This window comes from Scyliorhinus canicula, chromosome 9 (assembly GCF_902713615.1).
Source record: "Scyliorhinus canicula chromosome 9, sScyCan1.1, whole genome shotgun sequence".
Lineage (NCBI taxonomy): Eukaryota > Metazoa > Chordata > Chondrichthyes > Carcharhiniformes > Scyliorhinidae > Scyliorhinus > Scyliorhinus canicula.
This window is the reverse complement of record NC_052154.1, coordinates 154,554,803-154,582,249: the sequence shown is the minus strand read 5'-3', so window position 1 is coordinate 154,582,249 and position 27,447 is coordinate 154,554,803. Positions and strand designations below refer to the sequence as shown.

At 51.0% G+C, this 27,447-nt stretch overlaps 1 protein-coding gene across 2 annotated transcripts in view; it reads right to left on the bottom strand.

Moving 5' to 3' along the window:
* Positions 1-27,447, bottom strand: part of LOC119971809 (polypeptide N-acetylgalactosaminyltransferase 18-like) — a 400,070-nt gene that overhangs the window by 15,200 nt on the left and 357,423 nt on the right. Inside the window, exon 11 of one of the 2 annotated variants that reach the window (XM_038807980.1) lies at positions 13,383-13,573. The exons of the other annotated variant lie outside the window; for it this stretch is intronic. Within the exon in view, the coding sequence (XP_038663908.1) occupies positions 13,383-13,573 (191 nt within the window). The remainder of the gene's footprint in view (positions 1-13,382; positions 13,574-27,447) is intronic. 2 annotated transcript variants of the gene reach the window in all.

Genomic DNA, 27,447 nt, shown 5'->3' with positions numbered 1-27,447 from the left:
GCTAAGAGATCGATGAGTGCATAATAGCCTAAAAGCAGGTTCACAAATTGATCCCTGCTCTAGCACAGACACACCCAATGCCCAAACCTCCCCTCGATATTGCCCATCATTGACATAGACCAGGAGGCGAGCTGTGGGCTCTTTCTGGATGTCCAGCTCGCCGGACCAGAGCATTTCAAATTCAGACCACTGAGTCGCTGAGAGCAGAGGGCAATCAGGATGAGAATGGGTCAACTGCGAGATGGGAGGGCAGCATGTGGCGCAGTGGAGAGTGCTGGGACTGCGGCGCTGAGGACCCGGGTTCGAATCCCGGCTCTGGGTCACTGTCCGTGTGGAGTTTGCACATTCTCCCCGTGTCCGCTTGGGTTTCACCCCCAAAACCCAAAGATGTGCAGGTTAGGTGGATTGCCCACGCTAAATTGCCCCTTAATTGGAAAAAAATAATAATTGGGGACTCTAAATTAAAAACAAAACTGCGAGATGGGAATTTGGGAGAGGGAGGACGCTGTAATGAAATTAATGGGTGGAATTTTACGGTGGGAGCAGGGCCGCAATATCCATCAAGCCATTCAAAGCTCCATTGACTCTCATGGGAATAGAAGATCTGGCCAGCGGACAGGAGAGGAGAGTAAAATTCCACCCAATGATTGGGCACAGCACTGCTTCTTGGACAGTTTGTGCATCCGCCATTCCTGGAAGTATAGAATTGACCTGAGAGACAGCAGCGCGTACAGCAAGTCCCAACCAGTCCATATAACCTTCCCTCTGAGAAAATAGTCCAAATCCTGCCCTGTTTCCAAAAGCCTCCTACACCTTCTCCTTAACCAATCCAATCTTGACGAATCATCTTCAAATCATTTTAATGCAAATGAAATTATAAAAAAAAAAATAAATACATTCCAGCAATTTCTGTCAATTGTTTCCAATCTAAGTCCCACTGTAATTACAAACTCCTGCCAGTGGAGGTGGCTGCAGTGCCGTTGGTGATGTAATTACAGCGTGACCAGTTGATCTAGGCTGATTTCCTGATAAAAGTAGGCATTGAATCATCAGGTGGAAATTGACATTTCCGTGGCATGCTGGTTCCACGGCGACCTTCCCGTTGGAGGATGTGGTGGGAAATCGCGCCTGACACTGTACTCCGAAGCTCATAAATTATGCATAGTCGAGTTTCTCCCAAAATCACCTGGCGAGTCAGGAACTGATTCGTCCGCTCCTCCATCACCTAATGGGGCCGTAGGTCCGGGCGCCATATTTAATCGGCACCCTCACTTTCACCATCCAGAGGGATTACACACAATATTTTGGGGGGGGGGGGGGGGGGGGGGGGCACATCACCACTGATTATCTCACGTGCACTGTAACTTCGCCACTATCTCATCAATCATCCTGGATCAACTCCATCCTAAGCCCTTACTGCGGAGGGCACAGCAGACAAGCAGCTTCCCAACCTCTCCTCCATCTCATCTCATTGCATTCCATTTATCTCCATCGCAGCCAAGCAAGGCGGTGAGGTCCCAGACTGGAGGAGGGAAAGCCGAAATGCTGGATCTGAGAAAATTTGAGGAGGATGCTGCCATGTTGGCGGGCAAGACCAGAGATTGCCTCTCCCAGCAGCACAGATTGGCTCTCCACGAGTTGATCCCACCCTGATAGTCTCAGTAAGTGAAATGCAATGTTGTGTTCATTCTGGTAATGAGCTATATCCATCTGCTCTGTGGAGACCCACCATATGTTCCAGTCTCCAGGCTACCTCAGAGGAGGAAGCGGAGGAGCCATGAGGGAAGTCACTGCGTCCACCTGCACCCTCCAGCAGCTCAGAGACGCACACCCCAGTAGTCCATGGATCTACATTAGATTCGGTCACATTCTGGGGAACACCTTACTGTCATGTCTCTGCAGCAATCAGAAGCAGTGACAGCCCAGGTCCCTGGCACTCGATGGACTTCTGGAGAACAGGCACACGTGGAGTCGGAGTCAAATGGTGAGCCCTTGGAAGTGGCTGGTGGAAACACGCATGAGATACAAAGACAGGAATATCAGGTAGAGTTGCGTGAGGTAGCCAGCAGATTTGACCAAAGGATGGAGGAGTCCACCCGTGTTGTGTCCGATGCCATGGCTCCGACATGCGAGCATCTCAAGGTCACCACGAGAAGGGTGGGAGGTGCCTTGAAGACCTGGGCCCAGCAGATCCTGCTGGAACTACGCTTAGATCTACACTCCGTCGCTATAGGCATTGGTGGGATTCATCAGTGGCTAGACAAAGGCACATTGACCTCCCTCTAGGTGCCCCTTCTCCTCAGGGAGTCAGGAAGGGGCCCTCAGGTGCCAACAAGGAGGAGGACCAGCATCTGTAGACCCCGGGTCCATCCAGCCATGTCATTCTGAGAGCCCAGCCTATACCCTCCAGCTGTACACGCCGAGGAGGGTGCACCTGCCCCAAAACAGGCCGAGACTGACTCTCCAATACCTGATTCTCTTGACTGAGGACACCTGCCAAACTCATCAATGACAATAGGGCATACCAGTCAGCAGGCTGCCTCCACATCTGCTATGGATGTTGGGCATGCACCGAGACATTGCGGTAAGTTTAGGAAACTAAGAAGCTTTGAAATCAATTCTGGGTCATGGGTTTTCAATCACTGCAAATATCATGCACCTTTGCAAATACATTTGCTTTTCATGGGAAAGATCTCATCGTTTGAAAGTGTTGTGCACATGCATTTATGTGTCCTCTTATTGTGAGAGTGAGCAGTGTTCCCATTCAGTATTCTCCTCCCTTGGCAAGCGCCTATCATTCATATGATGTGCAGCTGACTTCTGTTGGTTACTCTACCTTTGTGTTTATGTCAGGGAGATGTGTCAAATTCCTTACTTAGGTGTCTGCAAAGTTCATTAGCAATCATACTCAACAAGCCTCCATAGAGCTAGGTATCCTCACTCACCTTGGAGGGGTAATTATCAGTGATAATTTATCACTCCAAATGACAAGGCCGCCATTGTTGGTTGTGCCAAAGATCTGCAGCCACGATGCTCCCTTTACTCATGTTCACATCTCAATGTCCACAAAAAGCATCTCATAAAGATGGCCGCTGCTGCATCAAGTTTTCTGACACAGCATCATTGCTGTGGTGGTGACTATCACTCTCAGGGAGTGGAAACCTTTCCTGTTGATGAACATCAGGGTTGGTGTCAAGGAGCTCTCAATGCCACATGGGTGCATTTGATTGCACCTTGTACTCTAGGGAATCTGAGATAGCCGCAAACTCCTGAAATCTAGCAGCCTGGCTAACTTCATCAAGTGTGAAGTTCACATAATGATGAGCCTTACTGTAGAGGGCATCTGTCATCTCCTTTCCTTATTTATGTGCTGAGGACTGTGAGTGGAACGATCGACAGGCAAAAACATTGAGTGCCGGTGACATTCAGTGCCATTGACGGGATGTCGCCCCAAACTACGGGCATTAGAACCTCCCGCAGAATGTGGCAGAGATGACCCACCACTTCTCTTGGCAAGTGCAGACAGGCGTGGCATTATCTTCCGCTCATCTCTAGATGGGGAAGTCTTCTTTGGTGGACTCTTGTCCAGGCAAATCGCCTTTCTGGGATGGGTCCGACCTCCTCAACCTTTGGGTCTTGCTGGAGCTCCCCTCGACCATGGACCAGAGGCCAGGCCTTCTCTGGAAGCTGGACTCAGTAACGCTGGGCCCTTTCCCCCTCTCAATTTAATCACTGCCAAACTTCTACAGATGTGCAATAGAGAGCATCCAATCTGGCTGCACCACAGCCTGTTGATAGTATTAGATAAATACTTGAAGAAAAAAAAACTGGAGGTCTATGGGGAAAGATCCTGGGGGAGTGCGACAAATTGATTAGCTCTTTCAAAGAGCTGGCACAGGCACGATGGGCCGAATGAACTCTTCTGGCGCTACCTCAGTCCAGGAAAATGCGACATTTCAACAGCAGCAGCAGCTGCTCCCTGTATTTTTCCAATCTCCCTGTTTGCCCGGGATTGCTGAATGAATAATTAAGCAGGCTGCGGGGCAGAGATTTGCAGATTTACAGCTTTGCGTGAATTTACAAATAAAAAAATTAATAATCTGATTTGGAAAGAAACAGATGAAAAGAGCTTGTGTTTATTTCATGCTCGTCCCAACCACAGGACGTCCCAGAGAGCCAATCAACTGTTTCTGAGAAGCTTGTCACTGTTATTTTAATACATCAAAAAGATCCCTCAACCAAGGTATCAGGAGATTTATCACATCTGTGAATCCCAGCAGATTATCATTCTTGTAACCTTGCTACATGTTCTGAGTAATAAAACTTGCTTCTACATCCCCTAGCGCTTAAAAAATGGAATAGGGCCAAAGCAAGGACATGCCTTCTGAATATAAATGAATCTATAAGCGAGTGTGTGATGAATACAATTGTTTCTCCGCTATTACTCTTTCAGCCCTTGCCAGATTTGCGTTTAACCTCATCTCATATATATTCCTTGCTGGGTTTTATTCGGCATTTATTCTCCTGGTTGTGAGCCTCACTTCAATTCATCAAACCCACTCCCACATACCCCACATTGCGACTGCAGATGCCAAAGGCTAGCAATGCTCCGGCTAACGGAGAAATCAGGGCCTGCTGATTTTTATTTCATTATGGACCTAAAATAGATGGGACGATGACAAGTTTCGCAGGAAAGAGGCCAGCGCCTGTTCTGGGTTGAAAAAACGACATGTCAGGGTACTTGGGGCAGGGAGGGGGTGGTGTGGGTGGGGAAAGCAGAACAGCAGAGTTTGATAGAGATTTGGAGGTTCTTAGTGCAATGATCAATAAAACATCATGAACAAGCGGAGAAAATAATCCAAAAAAAAGCTGACAGAATGCTGGTCTTCCTTTATTTCCAGTGGACTGGAATGCAAAGGGGAAATGTTCCCGCCCTGTTTGAGAGGCGGTAGACAGGGGTGGGGTGGGGGTAGGTGGTTGCAGGAAAGGTGGAGGGGTCGAGATTTGAGCAGGAAGGCCAAAACGTCTTTTACGTCTGTGGGATTTTCCCACTCGATTGTTCCCCCCTTCTCCCCACCAATGATGTAACGGGGACTTTAAAATTATGGATCACCACTTACATCCCACTTGCAATGCAGATCAGGTATTTACGCCTGATGGTCCCTCCATGTTGGACTGCCCATTCACGTCGGTATGCCCTCGCACAGGCTAGGCCTGTGTCCGCTGGAGTTGAGAAGAGTAAGAAGCGTCTTGGCTGAAACATACAATACCTTGAGTGGTCTTGACAGAGTGGATGTTCTGAGGGTCGTGAGCCTTTGGGACTCTCTTCCTCAAAAGTAAGTGGAAGCAGAGTCTTTGAATATTTTGATGTCAGTGGCGGATAGATTCTTGGTAAGCAAGGTTAATGGGGGTTGATGGGATGCTGATTTGGAGGTTACTATCAAATCAGTCATGATTTTATTAAATGGTGGAGATTGGAGGTGGAGATCAGGGATTTTGTTATAACCTGCCTGCTTACCATTAGCTGGGGACTAATGACAATCCCACAATCCTATGGGAGTATGAGCTTCCCCAATGAGGGGGCGGAGAAACCATTAGCAGACTCCCTGCATAAATAGAGCTGGCCAGTTGGGAACCAACAGAGAGAGAGAGAGGAGTGAGCAGCAAGGGAAGTTGCTGCTGTTGTATATATAATATATATATATATATATATATATATATATATATATATATGTTATTGTAAATAAATGTTATTTCTTTGTATCCTGAAAACTCATGCTGGATTCTTTGTGGCCCTCACTAAAGATTTCCCTACTCTCGCCATGGGAAAGGTCATCGAGAGAAGAGCTGGAGCTCCTCCCTGAATCTCAGTGCGGCTTCCGCCCATCAAGAGACTCAATGGACGTGATCTTCAGCACACGACAATCCAGGAAAAGTGCAGAGAACAGCATCAACCTCTGTACATGGCCTTCTTCAATCTCACAAAGGCCTTCGACTCTCAACCGTTAGGGATTGTAGAACATCTTCCTCAAATTCAACTGCCCCCTAAAATTTGTCAGCATTCTCCGCCTGCTCCAAGATGACATGCAAGCCATTATGCTTACTAACAGAATCACCACAGACCCAGTATGTGTGCAAACTGGGGTCAAACAGGGACGCATAACTGCACCAATGCTCATCTCTATCTTCCTCGCAGCAACACTCCCTCATCACTTTGAAGATGCGCAGTGGAGTAGAGTTATACTACAAGTGGGACACTGTTGAACCTCCAATGCCTCCCGGCCTTAAACCAAGCCCACTCCAACTTCTGGCATTGAGCTGTAGTATGCAGATGATGTCTGTGTGTGCACACAGTCAGAGGCTGAGCAACAAACCATCATTGACGCATTCACCGAGGCCTATGAGAGAATGGGCCTCAGACTAAATATCTGGAAAACAAAGGTTCTCTACCAGCTTGCTCCTGCCACACAAAACTGCCCTCCGACCATCAAGTTCCATGGTGAGCCCTTAGACAATGTGGATAATTTCCCATACCTCAGGAGTTTCCTCACTGAGCAAGCAGATATTGACGATGGAATCCACCGTTGACTTCAATGCACCAGTGCAGTCTTTGCATCAGGCATCCTGAGGAACAAGAGTATTCAAAGACCGCGACCTCAAATCCAGCACCAAGCTGATGGTCTACAGAGCAGCCATGGTCCCTGCCCCCCTGTATGCATCAGAAACATGGACAAATTACAGCAGACACCTCAAATCCCTTGCCTCCGCAAAATCCTGAAAATCCACTGGCAGGATAGGCGCACCAATGTGACTGTCTTCTCCCTAACGAGGCACTGGTCACGCTCAACCAGCTGTGATGGGCCGGCCACATTGTCCGGACGCTTGACACAAGACTCCCAAAACAAGTGCTCTACTCCGAGCTCCGCAATGGCAAGCGATCACTAGGAGGGCAGAGGAAACGCTGCAAAGACACTTTGAAAGCCACCCTAAATAAATGCAACATCCCCTTCGACACGTGGGAATCGCTTGCTTTAGAACTGACAAACTGGAGAAGAAGCATCCACAAAGGCGCCAATCACCTCGAGCGTTGCAGGGTGGAGCACGCGGAGGCCAAGTGTAAACAGCAGAAAGAGTGTGCAGAATCCAGAGCGGCCCACCCACCCACCTCATCAAACACCACCTGCCAAACCTGTGGCAGAGTCTCTGGATCCAGGATCAACCACCGCAGAACCCAAGTCCCCGGAGAGGAAACAAGTCATCGTCGACCATGAGGGACTGCCCAAGAACAAGGAGGAATTTGTGTCAGGTAATATACTAAAATTGAATACAGGTTTGATGGAAGTATCAGAGAGAATGACTGATGGAGTCACAGAACAGAGAAACATTGCTTGTCATGGATTAGGTTTTATCTTCATAATCTTGATCATCATGAGACAAGGCCACAGGCGGATCTATCATTTCTTTCTCTTCTTATCAAAGTGCCTTAACATTTCAATCTTTTCATTTCTCCTCTTCAGACATTCCCAGCATGGTTACAATATTTATGCTGTATGCTGTATGCTGATCTCCACATGGCCCAAAGGCATTTGTGATTATTTTCTATCACTGTCAGCACTAAAGGCTGGAGAAGGGGGAAAGTGGCTGAAATGGAGACTCAACTCCACCCTACGCCATTCCCCACTTTTCTTGGTTATAGTCAGGATCTTAAGTTCTCTCACCTCACAACAACAACCACCTGTATTTAACTAGCACCTTCAGCAGAGTAACATGTCCAGGAGCATTTCTCAGCAGCAAATTGACCAAGCCACATAAGGAGGTAAAGGGCACGCAAAGCTTAGTTTTAAGGAGCATTTTAAAGGAGGAGAGAGAGAAAATTTGGGAGGGTAGTAATCCAGGAGACACAAAGATAAAGGTTAAACCAAATTTATTTTAACTGAAAAGTAAAGCCTCACCAGCAGTAAACAGCACTGGTGTCCCAGCCCGGGACTAATAGGAACTTCCAGTCCGGGTCTGGGGCTGTATTTAAAACGGGTCCCTGCTGGACAGGCCTCAGCCCGTTACCATGGGTACTCCACGAACCCCACAGTGAGATCACTAAGTGATTACTCATAATCCTCATGAGGGTTATCATAGGGAGGGAATTCCACATCTTAGCGGCCAAGCAGCCACCAATCGCAGGGCAAAGAGAGTGTGATGGACAGGGGAAAGTGCTTAGGGTTGAAAGATGTGGATGGGTGTCCGGCCCAGCCCTTGGAACTATCAGAGAGCTGCGTCCAGTCATTCAGCCCTGTACTTCAGAATGCCCTTGGCAGGGAACATGGAAACAGCAGGAGGCCATTCAGCCCCTTCAGTCTATATCACCATTCAATTAGATCATGGCTCACCACTTAACAGGTACACTTTTAAAACAGCAGTCCCTTCTTTATATCAGCCTAAAAAGAGGAGATGGTGGTGTTGTGTTTTTGTCATTTGGTTAGTAACCCAGACACCCAGGGTCATGTTCTGGGGACCGGAGTTTGAATCCCACCACGGCAGGTGGTGAAATTTGAATTCAATAAAAATCTGGAATGAAAAGTCTAACGATGGCCAAGAATTGATTGTCGGGGAAAAAACCCCACCTGGTTCACACATGCTCTTTAGGCAAGGGAATCTGCCATCCTCACCTGGTCTGGTCTACATGTGACTCCGTATCTAAAGCAATGTGGTTGACTTTTAAATGCCTTCTGAAATGGCCTAGCAAACCCCTCAGTTCAAGGGCAATTAAAGATGGGCAATAAATGCTGGCCCAGCCAGCAATGCCCACTATGTCCCATGAAAGAATTTTTAAAAATGGGTAGTCATTACTCATTGGAATGTTGCTGGTTATAGGTCTATTTAGATTGGACAGAAACCAAAGATGTGAAGTGTAGTATAGAACCATAGAATCCCTACAGTGCAGAAGGAGGCTATTTGGCCCATTAAGTCTATACCAACCCTCTGAAAGAGAACCCTAGTTAGGCCCCTGCCCTATATCCGTAACTTCACCTAATCTGCACATCTTTGGATTCGGAGGGCAATTTATCGCGGCTAATCCACCAAACCCACACATCTTTGGACTGTGGGAGGATACCAGAGTACCGGAGGAAACCCACGCAGACACGGGGAGGACGTGCAAGCTCCACACAGACAGTCATCACAAGGCCGGGACCTTGGCGCTGTGAGGCAGCAGTGCTAACCATTGTGTTGCCCTGTTGATGAACCCCTCTGCTGCTGCTAACTGATGATAGAGAAAGCATGGAAAAACCTTTCAAAACAAACTCTGGCTGAAAAGATACTGTATCCCATTAACCTATGATTATTCTGGTCCATATCCAATAGCTGTTCAGTTATTGAATAGCAACATACTGGCCAAAAGAAAAAAGTCTTGCATTTCTACAGTACTGTACCTCACACACCTCAGCATATCCCAAAGCACTTTACAGTCAATGGGGCGCTTGTGAAGTGTTGCCACTGGTGTAATTTAGTAAAGTTTATAAAGAACATATTACAATTGACAGTAAGATATCCAATGCTACTGCCAAAGCAAACAGCCTGTTATGCAATCAGAAATATCACTATTGAAAATTGGTAACAATTATCTTGCCAACTGCTACAGAGAAAGCATCACACTGTTCACTGCAGTCTTCTCAAATGGTTCCCAAAAAGATATTTGCAAAAATTAGAAAAAAAATAATGAAAGCACTATCCACCCATTGGGTTTGTAATTGCCCATTGCCAACAGTAATAAAGGCATGGCTTATAATACTGAGAGAAAAGACATTTGCAGGACTTTGGGGAGACAGTAGGGATGAGAGACAAATTGGGTAGCTCCTACAAGGAGCACAATGTCTTGAATGACCGCCAACTGTTTAGCACAGGGCTAAATTTCTGGCTTTTAAAGCAGACCAAGGCAGGCCAGCAGCGTGGGTTCGATTCCCGTACCAGCCTTCCCGAACAAGCGCCGGAATGTGGCGACTAAGAGCTTTTCACAGAAACCTCTCTTGAAGCCTACTTGTGACAATAAGCAATTTATTTCATTTCAACTGTGCTGTCAGGTTCTATGATTCTGAGAACTTGGTTCTCCTGTACCCAATATTGATCTCAGCCTTCAAAGCTTGACCTGACCTCCAGAATCCACAGAGTTCCAGATTTCCACGACCCTTTGCGTAAAGAAACACGCCCCGACTTCATATGCTTGCCTCCAATTTTCAGATTATGCCACCCCTCGCTCCGTTCTGTACTCTCCCACCGGTAGTGAAGGGAGGATGGTACTACTTCACCACTGCAATGTAGAACTACTTTTTGTAAACCTAAACTTTTGGAAGGCTTCCGAATGAGCTGAATATTTCACTTTCATAATCCTCCAATAAATTGGCTTTTCCTGGCCAATTAGCTAATAGTTATATTGGCCAAGTTTGCTGCGATGCTGCCAGGGAACCAATGATTCAGGAGCTGGAGGCATTAGCATTGGGCACGTTCTCACCGGAATTGATACAACTGCACTTTCTGGAATCATAATTGGACTAGCGATAATGCAGAGCGTGAAGACGAAGGTTTCACCTTCTGTGGAATAGGAGAACCAGAGTACATAGTCTGCAACCCCGGAAGAGGAGAAATTCAAAATGAATCCGTGGAAACAATTTTCCAGTGGGTGAGGAGTCAATGTATGGAACAGAATCATGAGGGAGATGCTGGAGGAGAGAGCATTGATTCATTCCCACGCAAATGAAAGAGGCATGGAAAAACTCCTTATAAGGTCGCTTGGTCAGGGCAGGAGTAGAGAGCGAGAGAGGAAGAGAGGGAGGGAGAGAGAGGCAGAGACAAGATTTATGTATTTTTAGTGAGTGCTGTTTTTGTCACCTACTCCTTGCCGCATCTGCCCTCCAGTCAGAGTGGCTTTGTGTGAAGTTGCCCGATTTTATCAATTATCAATCTATACAGTTCCAGTAACTTGCCATTGAAACTTAATTTACAAGAAGCAACAGGAGACCATTCAGCCCCTCAAGCCTGTTCTGCCTTCAGTTGCATCATTGCCGATTTGTATCTTAACTCTATTTGCTCGCCTTGCTCCCTTCACCCTTATTCGTCTTTTCCAACAAAAATCTATCAGTTATGAAATTGTAGATTACAATACTCAGGGTAATTTAAGACATGATGGGTGCTGAGTGTAACATGCTTGACACTAACAGGTGGCTTTGGATCAATGGTTCCCAAAGCTGTTGACCACTCATGTCTGAGTCGATTGCGGATTCATTGGGCTGAATTTGTCTTGTCCTTGGGGAGGTGGACAGGAGCGTGCAGGGGCTGGTAAAATCATGGGGAGCCATCTTGGATCTTTGCCAATGGTGGGGCAATCACATGCCACAAAAGTAGTTATATGGAGGTGGCCTCCCAACAGACTGGGGGGGAGGGGGAGGGGGTCCATGGGCTAAAGAAGAGGCTACTTAGGAGGTAAAACAGCACCCATGGTCCCAATAACCTCCCAGGAGAGGTTTGCCCTCTGACTCTCCGACCCATAAGAACATACGGACATATAAATTAGGAGCAGGCACAGGTCACTCAGTCTCCCGAGCCTGTTCCACCATTCAATAAGATCATGGTTGATCTTATAGAAATCGCAACTCCACATACCTGTCTGCCACCATTAACCTTTAACCCCCTGACTTAGCAAGAACTTATCCACTTCTGCCTTAAAAATATTCAAATATTCTGCTTCCTCCACCTTTTAAGGAAGAGAGTTCAGAGAGTCATGTCCTTCTGAGAGAAAACATTTCTCCTCATCTCGGTCTTAAATGGGCGACCTCTTATTTTTGGACAATGATCCTTAGTTCTAGATTCTCCCGCGAGGAAACATCCGGTCTACGTCCACCCTGACAAGACCTCTCAGGATCTTATGTGTTTCAATCAAGTCGCCTCTTACTCTTCTAGCGGATACAGGTCTAGACTTTCCAACCTTCTCATTCCAGGTATTAGTCTAGTAAACCACTTCTGAACTACTTCCAATGAATTCACATCATTCCATAAATAAGGACACCGATACTGTACACAGTATTCCTGATGAGGTCTCATCAATGTTCCTATAACTGAATCATAACCTCCCTACTTTTGTATTCAATTGCCCTCACAATAAATGATAACGGGCAGCACGGTGGCCTAGTGGTTAGCACAACCGCCTCACGGCGCTGAGGTCCCAGGTTCGATCTCCGGTCACTGTCCATGTGGACTTTGCACATTCTCCCCGTGTCTGCGTGGGTTTCACCCCCACAACCCAAAAATGTGCAGAGTAGGTGGATTGGCCATGCTAAATTGCCCCTTAATTGGAAAAAATAATTGGGTAATCTAAATTAAAAAATAAATAAATAACAATAAATGATAACATTCTATTAGCTTTCCTAATTACTTGTGTACCTGCACACCAACCTTTTGCGATTCATGCACAAGGACACCTGGATCCCTTTGCATCTCAGAGCTCTGCAATCTCTTACCATGAATTTTAAATCTTTTTTCTTACTTATCTGCCTCGATGCTGAGATTTCCTGCACTCCTCAGGAGCAGCCACCTGTCCCAGTGGTGTGGTTGTGGCTTTAAGTGCCGGCCCTGCAATTGGGCTGATTGTATAGAGAGCCCACCTGCCTTTGTTAATTAAATGTGAGGCCCACTGTGGTAAAATCGCCAAGCAACCACTGCCGTCACGTACGGCCTCAGACTCCTGCTTTATGTCTGATAACCTCACTCACCTGGCAAAATTTCAGCCTCTTGTTTGAGGTTTTTTGCTGTGATTAGCCAATAACTCCATTATCATTGTATCACATGAATATCGCAGATGTTTAGCGAGAGGGACCTTGAACTTTTAGCGGCTCGCGATTTCAACTTCCCTGCAAAATGCTAATATGTGCCTTTCGTTATACATCCTGCCTGACTTGCTAAATGTTTTCAGCATTTTTTGTTCAATTCTTCAACATTTTTCGAGCTGAACTGTAAACCCTGAGGGGAGAATTACAAGCTCCTGATCTCTTCATGTCAGATACTTCAACATCAGTGCTCTCCAGCTTAAATAGATTTCCTTACAAAACGTGGCAACTGGTTCAAGTGCGGCTGTACCAGAGACAGGGGCACACACAGATTGCTTTGCTGAACAGTGCAGAATGAGCGGACATGGGGCAGGGTGGAGGGGGAAAGAAGATAAAGGGAGTAAGGATTAAGTGGGAGGCAAAGGCACAAAGAGAAAAGTCCAGGAGGCAAGGCAAGAATTCAGTTTTAAAAATTGCAAATAAAAAGCTAGTCTCAGCAAAAGCGACAATGAAGCTAATATATTAAAAATATATAATACACTGTTGGATTGTTCCAAAACCCAACTGGCTTACAGCTGAACTTTCAGGAATGAAGCCTGCCGTCCTGACCCAGTCTTGGCCGATACAGGACTCCAGTCCGACACCCCAATGCGAGTGACATTAAACTGCCCTGAACGCCTCGCAAGGTCCCCAGTTATACAAAGAGCTGTGACTCCCTGGGCAGGTGGGCAATAAATATTGCCATTGCCAGCGATGCCCACATCCTGAAATCAAATAACATAAAAAGTTTGATGGCTGGTGGTGCATTTTGTTTTTGAAGAAATACCAGAAAAAAATAATGATTGCAGAGAAATCCGTGCACTTAATAAAATGCTGTCACCCATAGGCTCCTTCACTCCCTGTGTAGTGAATCTGGACTTTCACAGTAGTGGAAAATGGGCCACAGTGAATCTGCAGCCCATGTTACATTGTGTCTCATCTTTCTATCTATAACCTACATGAATTGGGTGGAATGAAAATTTTCAAGTATCCAAGGGATGGAAAGTACTTTGGGCTGTAAACAAATCCCATTTTTGAACTCAAAGCTGAGGTTCATTGTATCTTTGGAGCAAAGGAGGTTGAGGGGAGATTTGATAGAGACGTACAACATTATGACAGGTTTAGATAAGGTATTCAAGGTAGATGAAACCTGTTCCCCTTCGCTAATTATTTAATATTTTGAGCAGGTGGTACGTGAGGAAGAGGTTATTTCTGTAGCAAGTGGTAATGATCTGGAACTTACCAATGAGGGTGATGAGAGTGGAGATTATTAATGATTTCAAAAGAAATTTGTACGGGTATTAATGGAATTAAAATCTTGCAGAACTATGGAGTTAAAGTGGGGGAATGGGACTGATTGGATTGCCCTACAGACAGCCGGCATAACTCGATGGGCCAAATGGCCTCCTACAGTGCTGTAATGGCTTGCTGGCCATGATGTTGTCAGGCCAATTAGGATCCTTCCCAGCAAGCAGAGAATTAGTGGGGAGTTCCCAATCAGTTCCTTGAGGAGGCCCAGTGGAATCATGTGCCCTACAGGCACTCAACTGGCCACCTTGATGCCTTTCCTGCGATTGAGGTCCTCAGTGGCAGAAGTCCTGTCTGCAAGAGCTGATGTCCAATCCGAGACCTGTAGCTGCTCATGCCCCCGATGCCAGTGAGAACGACGGCTGCTAGCGGCATTGTATTCTTCCAGGGTCCAAGATGATGGGAGATCCCAGGACCACTCAGTCTCCTTTAAAGGACGTAGGATGAGTGGCATTTCGGTGGGGGAAATCACAGGTTGTCAGGCTGTGGGAGTGGAGTGTAAGGCAAGGGCAGCGGGGAGGCTTTCAGTAGCCACCCCTCTGTTCAGTGCTGGAACACACCCTTGTGGGGAGGCGGTGGCACAGAGGTATTGTCACTGGATTAGTAATCCAGAGACCCAGGTAATGCTCTGGGGTCCTGGGTTCGAATTCCACCATGGTGAAATTAGAATTCAATAGAAAAAAAAAGGGCAGCATGGTAGCATTGTGGTTAGCACAATCGCTTTACAACTCCAGGGTCCCAGGTTCGATTCCGGCTTGGGTCACTGTCTGTGCGGAGTCTGCACATCCTCCCCGTGTGTGCGTGGGTTTCCTCCGGGTGCTCCGATTTCCTCCCACAGTCCAAAGATGTGCAGGTTAGGTGGATTGGCCATGATAAATTGCCCTTAAGTGTCCAAAATTGCCCTTAGTGTTGGGTTTGGTTACTGGGTTATGGGGATAGGGTGGAGGTGTTAACCATGGGTAGGGTGCTCTTTCCAAGAGCCGGTGCAGACTCGATAGGCCGAATGGTCTCCTTCTGCACTGTAAATTCTATAAAAAACCCGGAATTAAAAGCAAAATATGACCATGAAAGAACATCGCTGATTGTCGTGAAAACCCATCTGGGTCACTAATGTCCTTCAGGGATGGAAATCTGTCATCCTTACCCAGTCTGGCCTACATGTGACTCCAGACCCACACAGCGATGCGATTCACTCTTAACTGCCCCCACTGAAATGGCCTAGCAAGCCACTGACAAAAGCTGGGTGGCCTTTCAATGGTGTGGGAAATTTATGTGGCTTCCATTTAATCCTTAAGCTTGCATTAATTAATGAGCCTGATTGAAATCTCACCGGCGGTGGCTAATCCCTGGGTCAGCCCTACCACAATCATTCGGAGGAAGTCTTCCCATTGCCAATAGACGGACATAAGACCTAATCCATAATTAGCTGGGCCCAGCTACCATGGTTCATGCCATGATGAGCTGCACAATATCCAGCCCTATGACTCAAAGATAACATTATGGCGGAGCCCGTGTTGTGAGTCTCCATCGCAGATGTGCTTAGCTTGGAAGTACAAAGTCCCCAAATCCCTTTGCTTCGGGCAGTTGATTTGCAGGAAATTGGTGTAAAGTTGTCTGAATTCAGCAGAAACCATGAAGCAGTTGATTGAAGTGATGTTGAGTGTGTGTTTTTTTTTACTGCAGGGAGCTTGTTATTACTCCAAGTAATGACTGTTTCATTTTATATGCATGAACATCAATGATGGTGAAAATAAATTCACAAATGAATCAGAGAAGCGAAGCAGATAAACGATCCACCTGAGAATATTGCTTCAGAGTTAACACTGGTAAAAACATCGCTTTACAGTCCCATTTTATGAGGTCAAAATATCCTGCACAGCAGCTTGTGATCAGAGCAATGAAAGAATACGTTAAAAACAAATGGCAAGCACGGAGGTATTATAGAACAGAATTTGTTCTTAGTGTTAACTGATGCGTTTGTATACTTTGACCAGAGGTTGTTTCACACATGACACAGAATTACATGGCGTAGATGGCACAGAAAGATACCAGTTACTTCCAGTAGCGGTCAGTTCCATACTCTAACCACTCTTAGAGTGGAGAGTTCTCTTCTTATTTCCCTATCGAACTATCAGGAACTACCTTGGGCGGGATTTAGCGGGCCCATTAGCCACGGGCGCAAATCCCGTCATGGCCGCTAAATATCACAAGGAGCCAAAAATGGGAATTGGGCCAGTGTGATTTCAGAACGTGATCCTTCTGGACCATCCCACTCTCTTATGTCTCCTCCACTGGCCCCAGATTCTCAGAGCCGCCACCACCACCGGACTTGTGGAGTATTGGGCCGGCGAGAACGGAAGAGGTGCCGTTATCAGTGCTCCCAAACTGTTGTCTTTACATGACGCCGCCTCCATCCGCTCCCATGCCAACCCTTCCCCCACTTCCTAATCATGGCTATATATTAGCTGCCCAGTAGTAATTACAGAAGTTCGGCAGCGCCAATCCACCCTATCCCGACTGTGCTCCAGCAACACTTTCTTCACAAAGCCCGAAATAATCTTATTCACCTGCTTGAAAAAAGCCTTAGGGCTGAAGATGGGGAGGCACTGAAAGACAAACAGAAATCTGGGGAGGACCATCATTTTCACAGTCTGTACCCTCCCCCACCAGTGATAGCGGGAGCATGTCCCATCTCTTAAAGACCCCTTCCATTTGTTCTACCAGCCAGGATAGGTTTAACTTGTGCAGTACCTCCCATTCTCGGGCCACCTGGATTCCCAGATATTGAAAGCTCTTCCCTACCATTCTAAGCGGCAGCTCTCCCAGTCTTTTCTCCTGTCCTGTTGCCTGGATCGCAAACATCTCGCTTTTCCCCATGTTCAATTTATACGCCGGAAAATTGCCAAATTTCCCCAAGATTCGCATTGCTTCCCCCATCCCCTCCAGAAGGTCCGAAATGTACAAGAGCAGGTCATCTGCGTAGAGCGAGACCCGGTGCTCCACCTCTTTCCCCCATCCCCTCCACCCCGCCCAAACTAGCCCTTTCCAGTTGCTAGAGGCTCTTAATGTCATGACCAATGGCTCTATGGCCAGAGCAAACAGTAACGGGGAGAGGGGGCACCCTTGCCTCGTCCCTCGGTGTAGTTTAAAATACCCCGACCTCAGCCGGTCCGTACGCACACCAGCTACAGGTGCCTGATAGAGCAACCGCACCCAGTCAATGAAGCCCTCACCAAATCCAAACCTTCCCAGCGCCTCCCACAGGTAATTCCACTCCACCCGGTCAAAAGCCTTCTCCGCATCCATCACTACCACCACCTCCGCCTCCTCTCCTTCTGAGGGCATCATAATAACATTGAGCAGCCTTCGAACATTGGCCTTGAGTTGCCTGCCCTTAACAAATCCTGTCTGGTCCTCCCCTATCACCCGCGGGACACAGTCCTCCAACCTTGTGGCCAGTACCTTAGCCAGCAGTTTGGCGTCCATATTCAGTAGAGAAATCGGCCTGCATGACCCGCATTGCTCCGGATCCTTCTCCCGTTTCAGGATCAATGAAATCGAGGCCTGCGACATTGTTGTGGGGAGCACTCCCTTCTCTCTTGCTTCGTTAAATGTCCTCACCAGCAGTGGGCTCAATATCTCTGAAAACGTCTTATAGAATTCTACCGGGTAGCCGTCAGGACCCAGGGCCTTGCCCGACTGCATGCCCCCCAGCCCCTCGATTATTTCCTCAATCTCAATTGGGGCTCCCAGCCCCTCCACCAGGTCCTCCTCTACCCTCGGGAACCTCAACTGATCCAAAAACTGCCTCGACCCCTCCACCCCAGCCGGGGGTTCCGACTCACATCATTTACTATAGAAGTCCTTAAACACCTCATTTACTCCCGCTGGGTCCAGGACAGTATTACCGTCTCTACTGTTTACTTTACCTATCTCCCTAGCCGCCGCCTCTCTTTTCCTGAGCTGGTGCGCCAACATTCTGCTTGCCTTTTCCCCGCACTCATAGATCGCCCCCTTTGCCTTCCTCAACTGTTCCACTGCTTTCCCTGTGGTCAACAGTCCAAACTCCACCTGTAGCCTCCGCCGCTCCCTCAGTAGCCCGACGTCTTCCTAGTATCTCCTGTCCACCTGGAGTATCTCCTCAACTAACCTGTCCCTCTCAGCCCGTTCCACCTTTTCTCTGTGGGCCCGTATCAAGATTACTTCCCCTCTGACCACTGCCTTCAAAGCTTCCCAGACCGTTGCTGCAGAGACCTCCCCCGTATCATTTGTTTCCAGGTTGTTCTGGATGGACTTATTAACCCGCCCACAGATCGCTTCGTCCGCTAGCAACCCCACATCCAGTCTCCACAGTGGGCATTGCCCTCTCTCCACACTAACCTGTAGATCCACCCAGTGCGGGGTATGATCAGACACTGCGATTGCCGAGTACTCAGTATCCACCACCTTCAGTATTTGCGCCCTGCTCAGAACAAAAAAGTCGATGCGAGAGTATGCCTTGTGGACATGTGAAAAAAAGGAAAACTCCTTCGCCCTCGGCCGTGCAAACCTCCATGGGTCTACTCCCCCCATCTGTTCCATAAAACCCTTCAATTCCTTTGCCGCAGCCGGCCTCCTCCCTGTCCTGGATTTTGACCGGTCCAACTCCGGATCAATGACTGTGTTGAAGTCCGCTCCCATGATCAGGTTATGTGACTCTAAGTCTGGGATCTTACCTAACACCCACCTCATAAATTCCACGTCATCCCAATTCGGAGCATATATGTTCACAAGTACCACTTGCACCCCCTCCAGCTTCCCACTCGCCATTATGTACCTACCTGCTATTGTCTTGACACAATTCTCCCTGCCTCAAATGGCACTCGTTTGCTGATAAAGATCGCTGCCCCCCTGGTCTTTGAGTCCAGTCCTGAGTGAAACACTTGGCTGACCCAGCCCTTCCTCAATCTCGTCTGGTCTGTGACCTTTAGATGTGTCTCTTGTAGCATTGCCAAGTCCACCGCCAGCCCCCTCAAATGCGCAAACACACGAGCCCTCTTGACTGGCTCATTCAGTCCTCTCATGTTCCATGTGATCAGCCTGGAAGGGGGAGCTTCCAACGCCAACGCCCCCCCCCCCCCCGCCGACTAGACATCAACCTTTATAGGTCAGCCTCAAGCTTGTGCCCTCCGCTTCCTCGAGTCTCCACTCAGGCAGTCGCTGTTCCCGACCTTCCACTTATCCCCTAGTAACAGTTCTTCCCCTGTCAGCAAAGCAGCTCCGCCTCCCCCTATTCCACTCCCTCCCCCCCTAGAAACAACACTAGAAACCCAATCCCCCAAGTCAAGCTGCAGCTTAACACCTGCTCACCCCCCACTGAGTTTCCGAGAGTCAGCTGACCCATGCTGACTTGGTAGCTCCTGCCCCTGGCACCAAGCAGTCTGTCTCCCTATTGTTCTCTCCCCTCTCCCCCCACATGAATAAGCATCTTAAAAGCATCACATTCCCCAGTAAACAAACATCAGAAAAAAGTGAAGAAACAGTGGGCGAGATTCTCCGGACTCACGACGGTTCGGAGAATAGCGGGCGTCGGAAATTTTTACGGCGACGCTGTTCCGACGCCCTCCCGCTATTCTCCAAACCCCGCAAAATGTCGGAGTCGCCATTCCCGACAAACGCCTCCTTCCCGCCCCTGACACGACCAGAATCGCCACTGATTCACCGGCCCGGATGGGCCGAAGTCCCGACGTCATGGCGCCCTGTTTGCACGTCGTGAAACACACCTGCTTTTTAAATTCGTCAACCAGTCGGCCTGGCTGACGACAGCTTGGAGGAGGTCATGGCACCACTCTGCGCACCGCTCAGCGCACCGCTCAGCGCACCGCTCGAGTCTGGCCACAACGGGGAAGGCATCCCTGAGAACGGGAGGGGGTCCAGAGCGGGGGGAGTGTGGGGCGACGGGGGAGGCAGTGGGGGCGACGGGGGAGGCAGTGGGGGAGACGGGGGAGGCAGTGGGGGAGACGGGGGAGGCAGTGGGGGGCGATGGGGGAGGCAGTGGGGGGCGACGGGGGAGGCAGTGGGGGAGACGGGGGAGGCAGTGGGGGGCGACGGGGGAGGCAGTGGGGGGCGACGGGGGAGGCAGTGGGGGGGCGACGGGGGAGGCAGTGGGGGAGACGGGGGAGGCAGTGGGGGGCGACGGGGGAGGCAGTGGGGGAGACGGGGGAGGCAGTGGGGGGCGACGGGTGAGGCAGTGGGGGAGACGGGGGAGGCAGTGGGGGGCGACGGGGGAGGCAGTGGGGGGCGACGGAGGGGGGGGGTTAGGTAGAGAGTGAGCCGTCCAACCCCGTAACAAAATGTCTGCCAGCATGCCATGGTGTGCCGGTGACGAGGACACGGCCGCTGGTTCCCCTGTGGCTTCCGGACACAGGCCACTAACGCACCCGTGAGGAGGCCATAGTTTACTGGCCGTTGGATGCAGAAAGTGACCAGGGGTTAGGCTGACCGCGTGTCAGCAGCGCGACCAGGCCACCGGGACACACTGGTATCCCATGGCTGGCGGCTGCCGAGGTGTCGACTAACCTCCGTCTAACATGTCCCGTTTCTCTGCCTCCCACCACCCTTCTGTAGGTTAGCACGATGTATGGGAACAGAACGGCGATGTTCTGCGCAGTGGTTGGGGCCGCTCTACTGGATTTGGAGATGCAGCAGCATCCACACCCACAACCCGCAGTGGCTGCAGGGCCAGCTGCAGCAGCAGAGGGAAGGGCCGAGGAGTTGCCAGTCGTCGAGCAGCATGGGGGGGGGGGGGGGGGGGGGGGGGGGGGGGGGGGGAGGAGGAGGAGGAGGAAGAGGAAGAGGAGAGAGTGAGGGTGCAGCCACGGCGCCAGAGGCGACGACCAAAGCCGAGGGTGTACCGTGTCCGGGTCTCTTTCCTAACAATGCCGGACATCACCTGCAGGAGAAGACTCCGGCTGAGTAGGCAGATGGTGATACATATCTGCCAACTCCTGTCGCACCTCGCCCCACGTGGAACGGGGGGAGGACACGCGATCCCGGTTGCCATCAAGGTGACGGTCGCTCTGAACTTCTATGCTACCGGCTCCTTCCAGTCTCCAAGCGGGGACGTCTCCGGGATCTCCCAGTCATCGGTGCACAGGTGTATCCGGGATGTGACCGACGCCCTCTATGCCATCGCGGACCGCTACATCACCTTTCCCGAGGACCAAGCAAGTCAAGACTCACGAGCCCGTGGATTTGCCAGTGTGGCCGGGATACCGAGGGTTCAAGGGTCAATCGACTGTGTTCACGTCCCCATGCGCCCGCCTGCTGTGGACAAGGAAGTGTTCACAAACAGGAGGGGGACATACTCCATTAATGTCCAGGTGGTATGCGACCCCCACATGAGGTTCATGAACGTCTGTGCAAGGTTCCCAGGGAGTGTGCATGACTCCTACATACTAGCGCAGTCGTTCATCCCTGCGATGTTTGAGGGACGTCCCCCCCGGCTGAGGGGCTGGTTGCTAGGCGACAGGGGTTATCCGCTGAGGTCTTGGCTGATGACGCATATACGGAGGCCTCAGACCAATGCGGAAACACGATACAACGAGGCCCATGCAGCAACCAGGGGTGTGGTGGAGCGCTGCCTTGGCCTCCTGAAGATGAGATTCAGGTGCCTGGACCGCTCCGGAGGGGCCCTGCAGTACCAGGCCGACAGGGTCGCTCGCATTGTAGTGGTCTGCTGTGCGCTGCACAACATCGCGATGCAGAGGGGAGATGACCTGCTGCAGGAGGCGGAGGGAGAAGCTAATGGCAGTGGTGCCAGCACAGAGGAGGAGGAGGAGGAGGCGAGGGAGGAGGAGGAGGAAGAGGAGGAGGCTGGCGGAGTGGCGGGCGCAGAACGCAGACACGACCCAGGTGCTGGTGATGTCCAGGAGGCGGCACGACGGACCCGGCAAGGACGGCGGGCACGCGACGCCCTGGTGGCAGCACGGTTCACGCATCGCATGTGACGTCCCCGATGAACACCAAACCACCACCTGCATCGCTAGTCATGCAGAGGGTCACCACACAACTGCCACCACCACAACCCCCCCCCCCCCCCCTCTCAGTGTACACTGCTCCACTTCGACATCACCCTTACCACTGGGTCCAGACGGTATGGCACAACATTGATGGCTGTGTCAGCGGGTGTGATCAGTGCCATGTGGAATGATGACAGCCCGCTCTGCGAAGAGCTGTGAGCTCAGAATCGTTAGAGAGAGTCTGACCCATGGCAATAGCTGAACCATCCACCTTGGTGGCCGCTGAGTTCGTCACTGACACTCCATCACGTGCCCGCGTGGGCTAGCTGTGGGAGGGGGTAGGGGCAGGGACTGCACACCCGGCACCGAGGTTTCACCACCCGTCACCCCCAGCGACACTCGGTCACCATCACGATTCCTGTGGCTGTGGAACAATCACATGGTATTACAAGTAAGGTGGAACAGTGCGTTTAATATTAACAATTATTTACAGGTGCCCTAGCCCCTACAACTAAACTGTGCCCTTCACCCGTTCCAACTTACTCAGTGTCTATCTTAGTTGCCTTACGGGCCCTACCACTACGTCTAAGTGACTCCCCAGATGATACAGCAGGAGTGGAGGAGGATTGCTGCGAATCGCCCCCCTCGACTCGTTTCTCCTTGGCCAAGCGTTTCCTGGGGCGACCCGGCCTTGATGGGCCAGGCTGCTCTGCGGGCGTCTCGGGTGACATTGTGCCACCCTGCTCTGCCTGCTGCCCACCCGATGCACCAGGGATGGGACGGGGGGAGGCCGAGAATTCCGGGACGTCCCGTGATGGAGTTAATGGGACGGGCCCCGAAACCTCCTCCTCCCTCGGGGAGCCCGGTGGCCCCCGGGCCTCACTTTGGGACAGAGGTGCGAGCGGGGAGGTGCCCCGTCGCACCACCGACACCTGGCGCTGCCAGTCCTGGAGGCCTGCAACGGTATCCACCAGGATCCGAAGATTTGCAGAGACGGAGTCCAGGGAGTTAAACATTCCCACCAGGGACTGTGCGACCTCAACCTGTGAGTGCACGACGCCATCCAGCACATGTGTCAGGCGGTTGATGGTCTCCGCGACCGACTGCTGCGACTGTGCTATCGACTGCTGCGACTGTGCTATCGACTGCTGCGACTGGGCCATGACCTGCTGAGACTCGGCCATGGCCCGCAGGGCGCCGGCAATGTCGTTTTGGCTCTGGCACATTGCTGCCTGTGAGAGGGCAACCCTGTCCAGGGCCGAGGATGACGCGTGCACATTAACCCCAACATCTTGCATAACCTGACCCATTGCCTCCACCGCGGATGCCACCCGTGCGGTGTCGGACTGGGTCTCTGCCATGAGCGGCACCACTCCCTGCTCTTGGACGCGGTTCGACTCCTCTAACAGCGTCTGCAGAGCCAGGAAGGCTGCCCTCCTCCCGCCATTGTTTCCCTGGGTTTCCTGAAGCATCGGCTGTGCGGGTGGGTTGATAAACTCCAGGAACTCAGAAAACGTCTGGGAGCCAGCTGCGTCCTGGGCCTGGTCTGGCCTCCGCCAGTCCGGGCCCTCTGTTGCTCCGACCTCCACCTGCTGTACCTGCTCAGCTGTGATGTGCCAACCAGACTGTGCCCCAGGAGACTCATCACTAAATAGGCCCGCCGGGGTGTGTGTCTCTGGGATGATGGATGTGGTGGGAGAAAGCAGTGCCGCAAGCCCGACGCTCTCAACGTTTAGGGCCTCCTCCAGGGTGTGGGGCTGCTCAGCGACAGGAGGGTTGTCCCTGGCCATTTCTGGTGGTGGTGGTGGACTTCGAACCCTCTGTGCGTCCTGGTCCGCAGATTGGGTTGGGGCGGATAGGGCTGCCCGCTGATCGGGCACCCTCTGTTGTGAGGCCCCGGGTGAGGTGGCGGCAGATTCCTGTCTCCGTCTGGAGGCAGACGGCCCTGGTCGTTCGGCATCACGTCCTAGGGAAGAGAATGAGACGGGTTATTTCGATTTGCTCGGCAGGCCGCTGGACGGTCCCAGTGGGCAGAGTTTGTGAAGGGACAGAGGATGGGGGAGGTGTCCCAGTGGGCAGGGTGTGTGAAGGGACAGAGGATGGGGGAGGTGTCCCAGTGGGCAGGGTGTGTGAAGGGACAGAGGATGGGGGGGGGTGTCCCAGTGGGCAGGGTGTGTGAAGGGACAGAGGATGGGGGAGGGGTGAGTGTTTGTCAGGGAGGGTTGTCTCACTTGCTGCAGTTCCGCCAACCTCGCATTGCGCGATATCGCGGGTGGCAAACCCCCCAACAAGGTCCAGGGCCCTCTGTTCAAAGGTGCTGAGGGGGTGCAGGTTGGGCGAACCCCCTCCAGTCTTGTGCCGCTCACGGTGGTTATGAGCGGCCTTGGCCTGTTGGGGGAGGGAACATAGGTAGATCATTACAAAACGGTAGGTATCAGCAGTCCGTTCAGATACTGGCACAGTTTGGGGGGGGCAAGTTGTCATAAGACGATTGCATCTCTCCTCGGGGCCAGAGCGCTGGGTCTGTGACAACTTTGTGAACCACCCTCAAATAACTCTGCCCCAATCCCTCTCCCCCCTCCCCCCCTCCCGTGCCGGGGGGGGGGGGGGGGTGCTTAAGTTAAGGGGGAGGGATGGTTGTGACTAGGGGGCACCCTCATGGCACTTACCCTGGCAGACCTGGTGAGGTTGTGTAGCTTCTTCCTACATTGCTCTGCTGAGCGAGGGGTCCGCCCCACAGCACTGACGGCAGCAGCCACGTCACGCCAGGCCTGGCGTACCGCGCTGGCAGGTTGGCGATGCCCTCTCCGCGGGCGGATGATGCCCCTCCTCTGCTCCACGGCATCGAGCAGCGCCTCGACGTCAGCATCTACAAAGCGAGGAGCAGCTCTCCTCGGCTCCGACATCCTGCCCGACAGATTCTGTGGTCGCCCGCGCCTTTTTACGGCGTCGGGCGGCATCACGTGGGCGTGATCGTGTCGTCGTCGCGTTCCGTCGTCATCACGCACGTAATTGACGCGGCCGCGCTACTAGCCCATTTCCAGGAAGTGAATCCGTCGGGAAATGAAGCCTTCGCGACCGTCGTAAAACGCTCCCGATTTTTACGACGGTTTTACGGCTTTCCGCGGGTGCGGAGAATTTCACCCAGTCACTTTAGAAAAATAGTCACCCAAAAAGCAGAACCAACCCCAAAGCCCCCCCCCAACCAGCTCCCTGCAAGACAAAGCAAGATTTAACCATCCTCACAGCCCATTATTTCACATAGCGCTACTTAAATTTATACAATCCAGCACCTCAAATCGCTGCCGCCGTACTTCTTCAAGGCTTCAGTGTCTTTTAATTCACCTCCAGCTTCATTTCTTTAATTTTTTTTATAAATGTTTTTTATTGAGTTTTCATATTTTATATATGACAAATTACAAGTTATTAGAGAGAGAGAAAAAAAAAGGAAAACACAAAAATTTTTTACATGAATATTTACAGGTAAGCATCTTCATAACAATAATTGTGGCCGCCCCCTTTAGCCAGCATACATATTTTACATTCCCCAATATGGCCGAGGCACATGTTTATAGGCATTTATTTAGTTTGGTTTTGGGCCTTGGCTTGCCATCAAACCCCCATACCGAGCCCGTAGCCCCCCCCCCCCCCTCCCCCCGGCTACCTTCCCCCGATTCCCGCCCATTTTCCCCTGGTTCTTGGCCACCCGACTATTCTTCCTCATGTACGTTGGCCACAAACAGGTCCCGGAACAGTTGCATGAATGGCTCCCACGTTCTGTGGAAGCCGTCGTCCGACCCTCGGATGGCGAATTTGATTTTCTCCATTTGGAGAGATTCCGAGAGGTCGGACAGCCAGTCTGCAGCTCTGGGTGGTGCTGCTGACCGCCAGCCAAACAGGATTCTACGGCGGGCAATCAGGGAGGCAAAGGCAAGGGCGTCCGCCCTCCTCCCCAGGAATAGATCTGGCTGGTCTGAAACCCCGAAGACCGCCACTATCGGGCATGGCTCCACCCTCACCCCCACCACTTTGGACATAGCCTCGAAGAAGGCTGTCCAGTACTCCACAAGTCTGGGCAAGACCAGAACATGTGGGCGTGGTTGGCCGGGCCTCTCTGGCACCGCTCACATTTGTCCTCCACCTCCGGGAAGAACCTACTCATACGGTTTCTCGTTAAGTGGGCTCTATGTACCACTTTTAGTTGCGTCAGGCTGAGCCTTGCGCACGTGGAGGTGGAGTTGACCCTATGCAGTGCTTCGCTCCAGAGTCCCCACCCTATCTCCATCCCCAGGTCGTCCTCCCATTTCCTTCTTGTTGCGTCCAGTACGGTGTCATCCCTGTCTACCAGTCGGTCATACATGTCACTACAGTTCCCTTTCTCTAGGATACTTGCGTCCAGTAGGTCTTCCAATAGTGTCTGTCGTGGCGGTTGTGGGTACGTCCTTGTCTCCTTTCGTAGGAAGTTTTTGAGCTGCAGGTACCGTAGCTCGTTCCCCCCAGCTAGCTGAAATTTCTCTGTCAGTTCGTCCAGTGTTGCGATCCTGTCGTCCGTGTATAGGTCCCTGACTGTCAGTGTCCCCCTGTCCTGCCTCCACCTTTTGAAGGTGGCGTCGGTCAGTGCTGGTTTGAACCTATGGTTGTTGCAGATGGGAGCCTTGTCCGACATTTTGTACAGGCCAAATTGCTGCCGCAGTTGGTTCCAGGATTGGAGGGTGGCTGTCACCACTGGGCTGGTGGAGTGTTTTTTGGGTGGGGATGGGAGTGCTGCCGTGGCGAGGGCCCGGAGGGAGGTTCCCATGCAGGAGGCCTCCTCCGCACGCACCCACTCGGCTTCTGGCTCCTGGATCCATCCCCTTACTCGCTCGGCTGTTGCCGCCCAGTGGTAGAATTGTAGATTCGGGAGGGCTAGCCCCCCCCTGGATTTTGTTTTTTGTATGACCTTCTTTGGGATCCTAGCATTTTTACCCCCCCATACGAACGCCATGATATGTTTGTCCAGCGCTTTGAAAAAGGCCTTGGGGATGTAGATCGGAATGGATCTAAACAGGAAAAGGAACCTGGGCAGTACGTTCATTTTGATCGTCTGGACTCTCCCCGCGAGGGAGAGCGGGAGTGTGTTCCATCTTTCATTTCTTTAATAAAGGTCCATACTTCATCTAGTGTTTCAAATAGAAGACCCGTTCCTCATATGTGACCCACAGACGGGCTGGGTACAGCATCTCGAACTTCATCCCCTTCTTAAAGAAGGTCATTTTTGCCCGATTGAACCCAGCTCTCTTCTTGGCCAGATT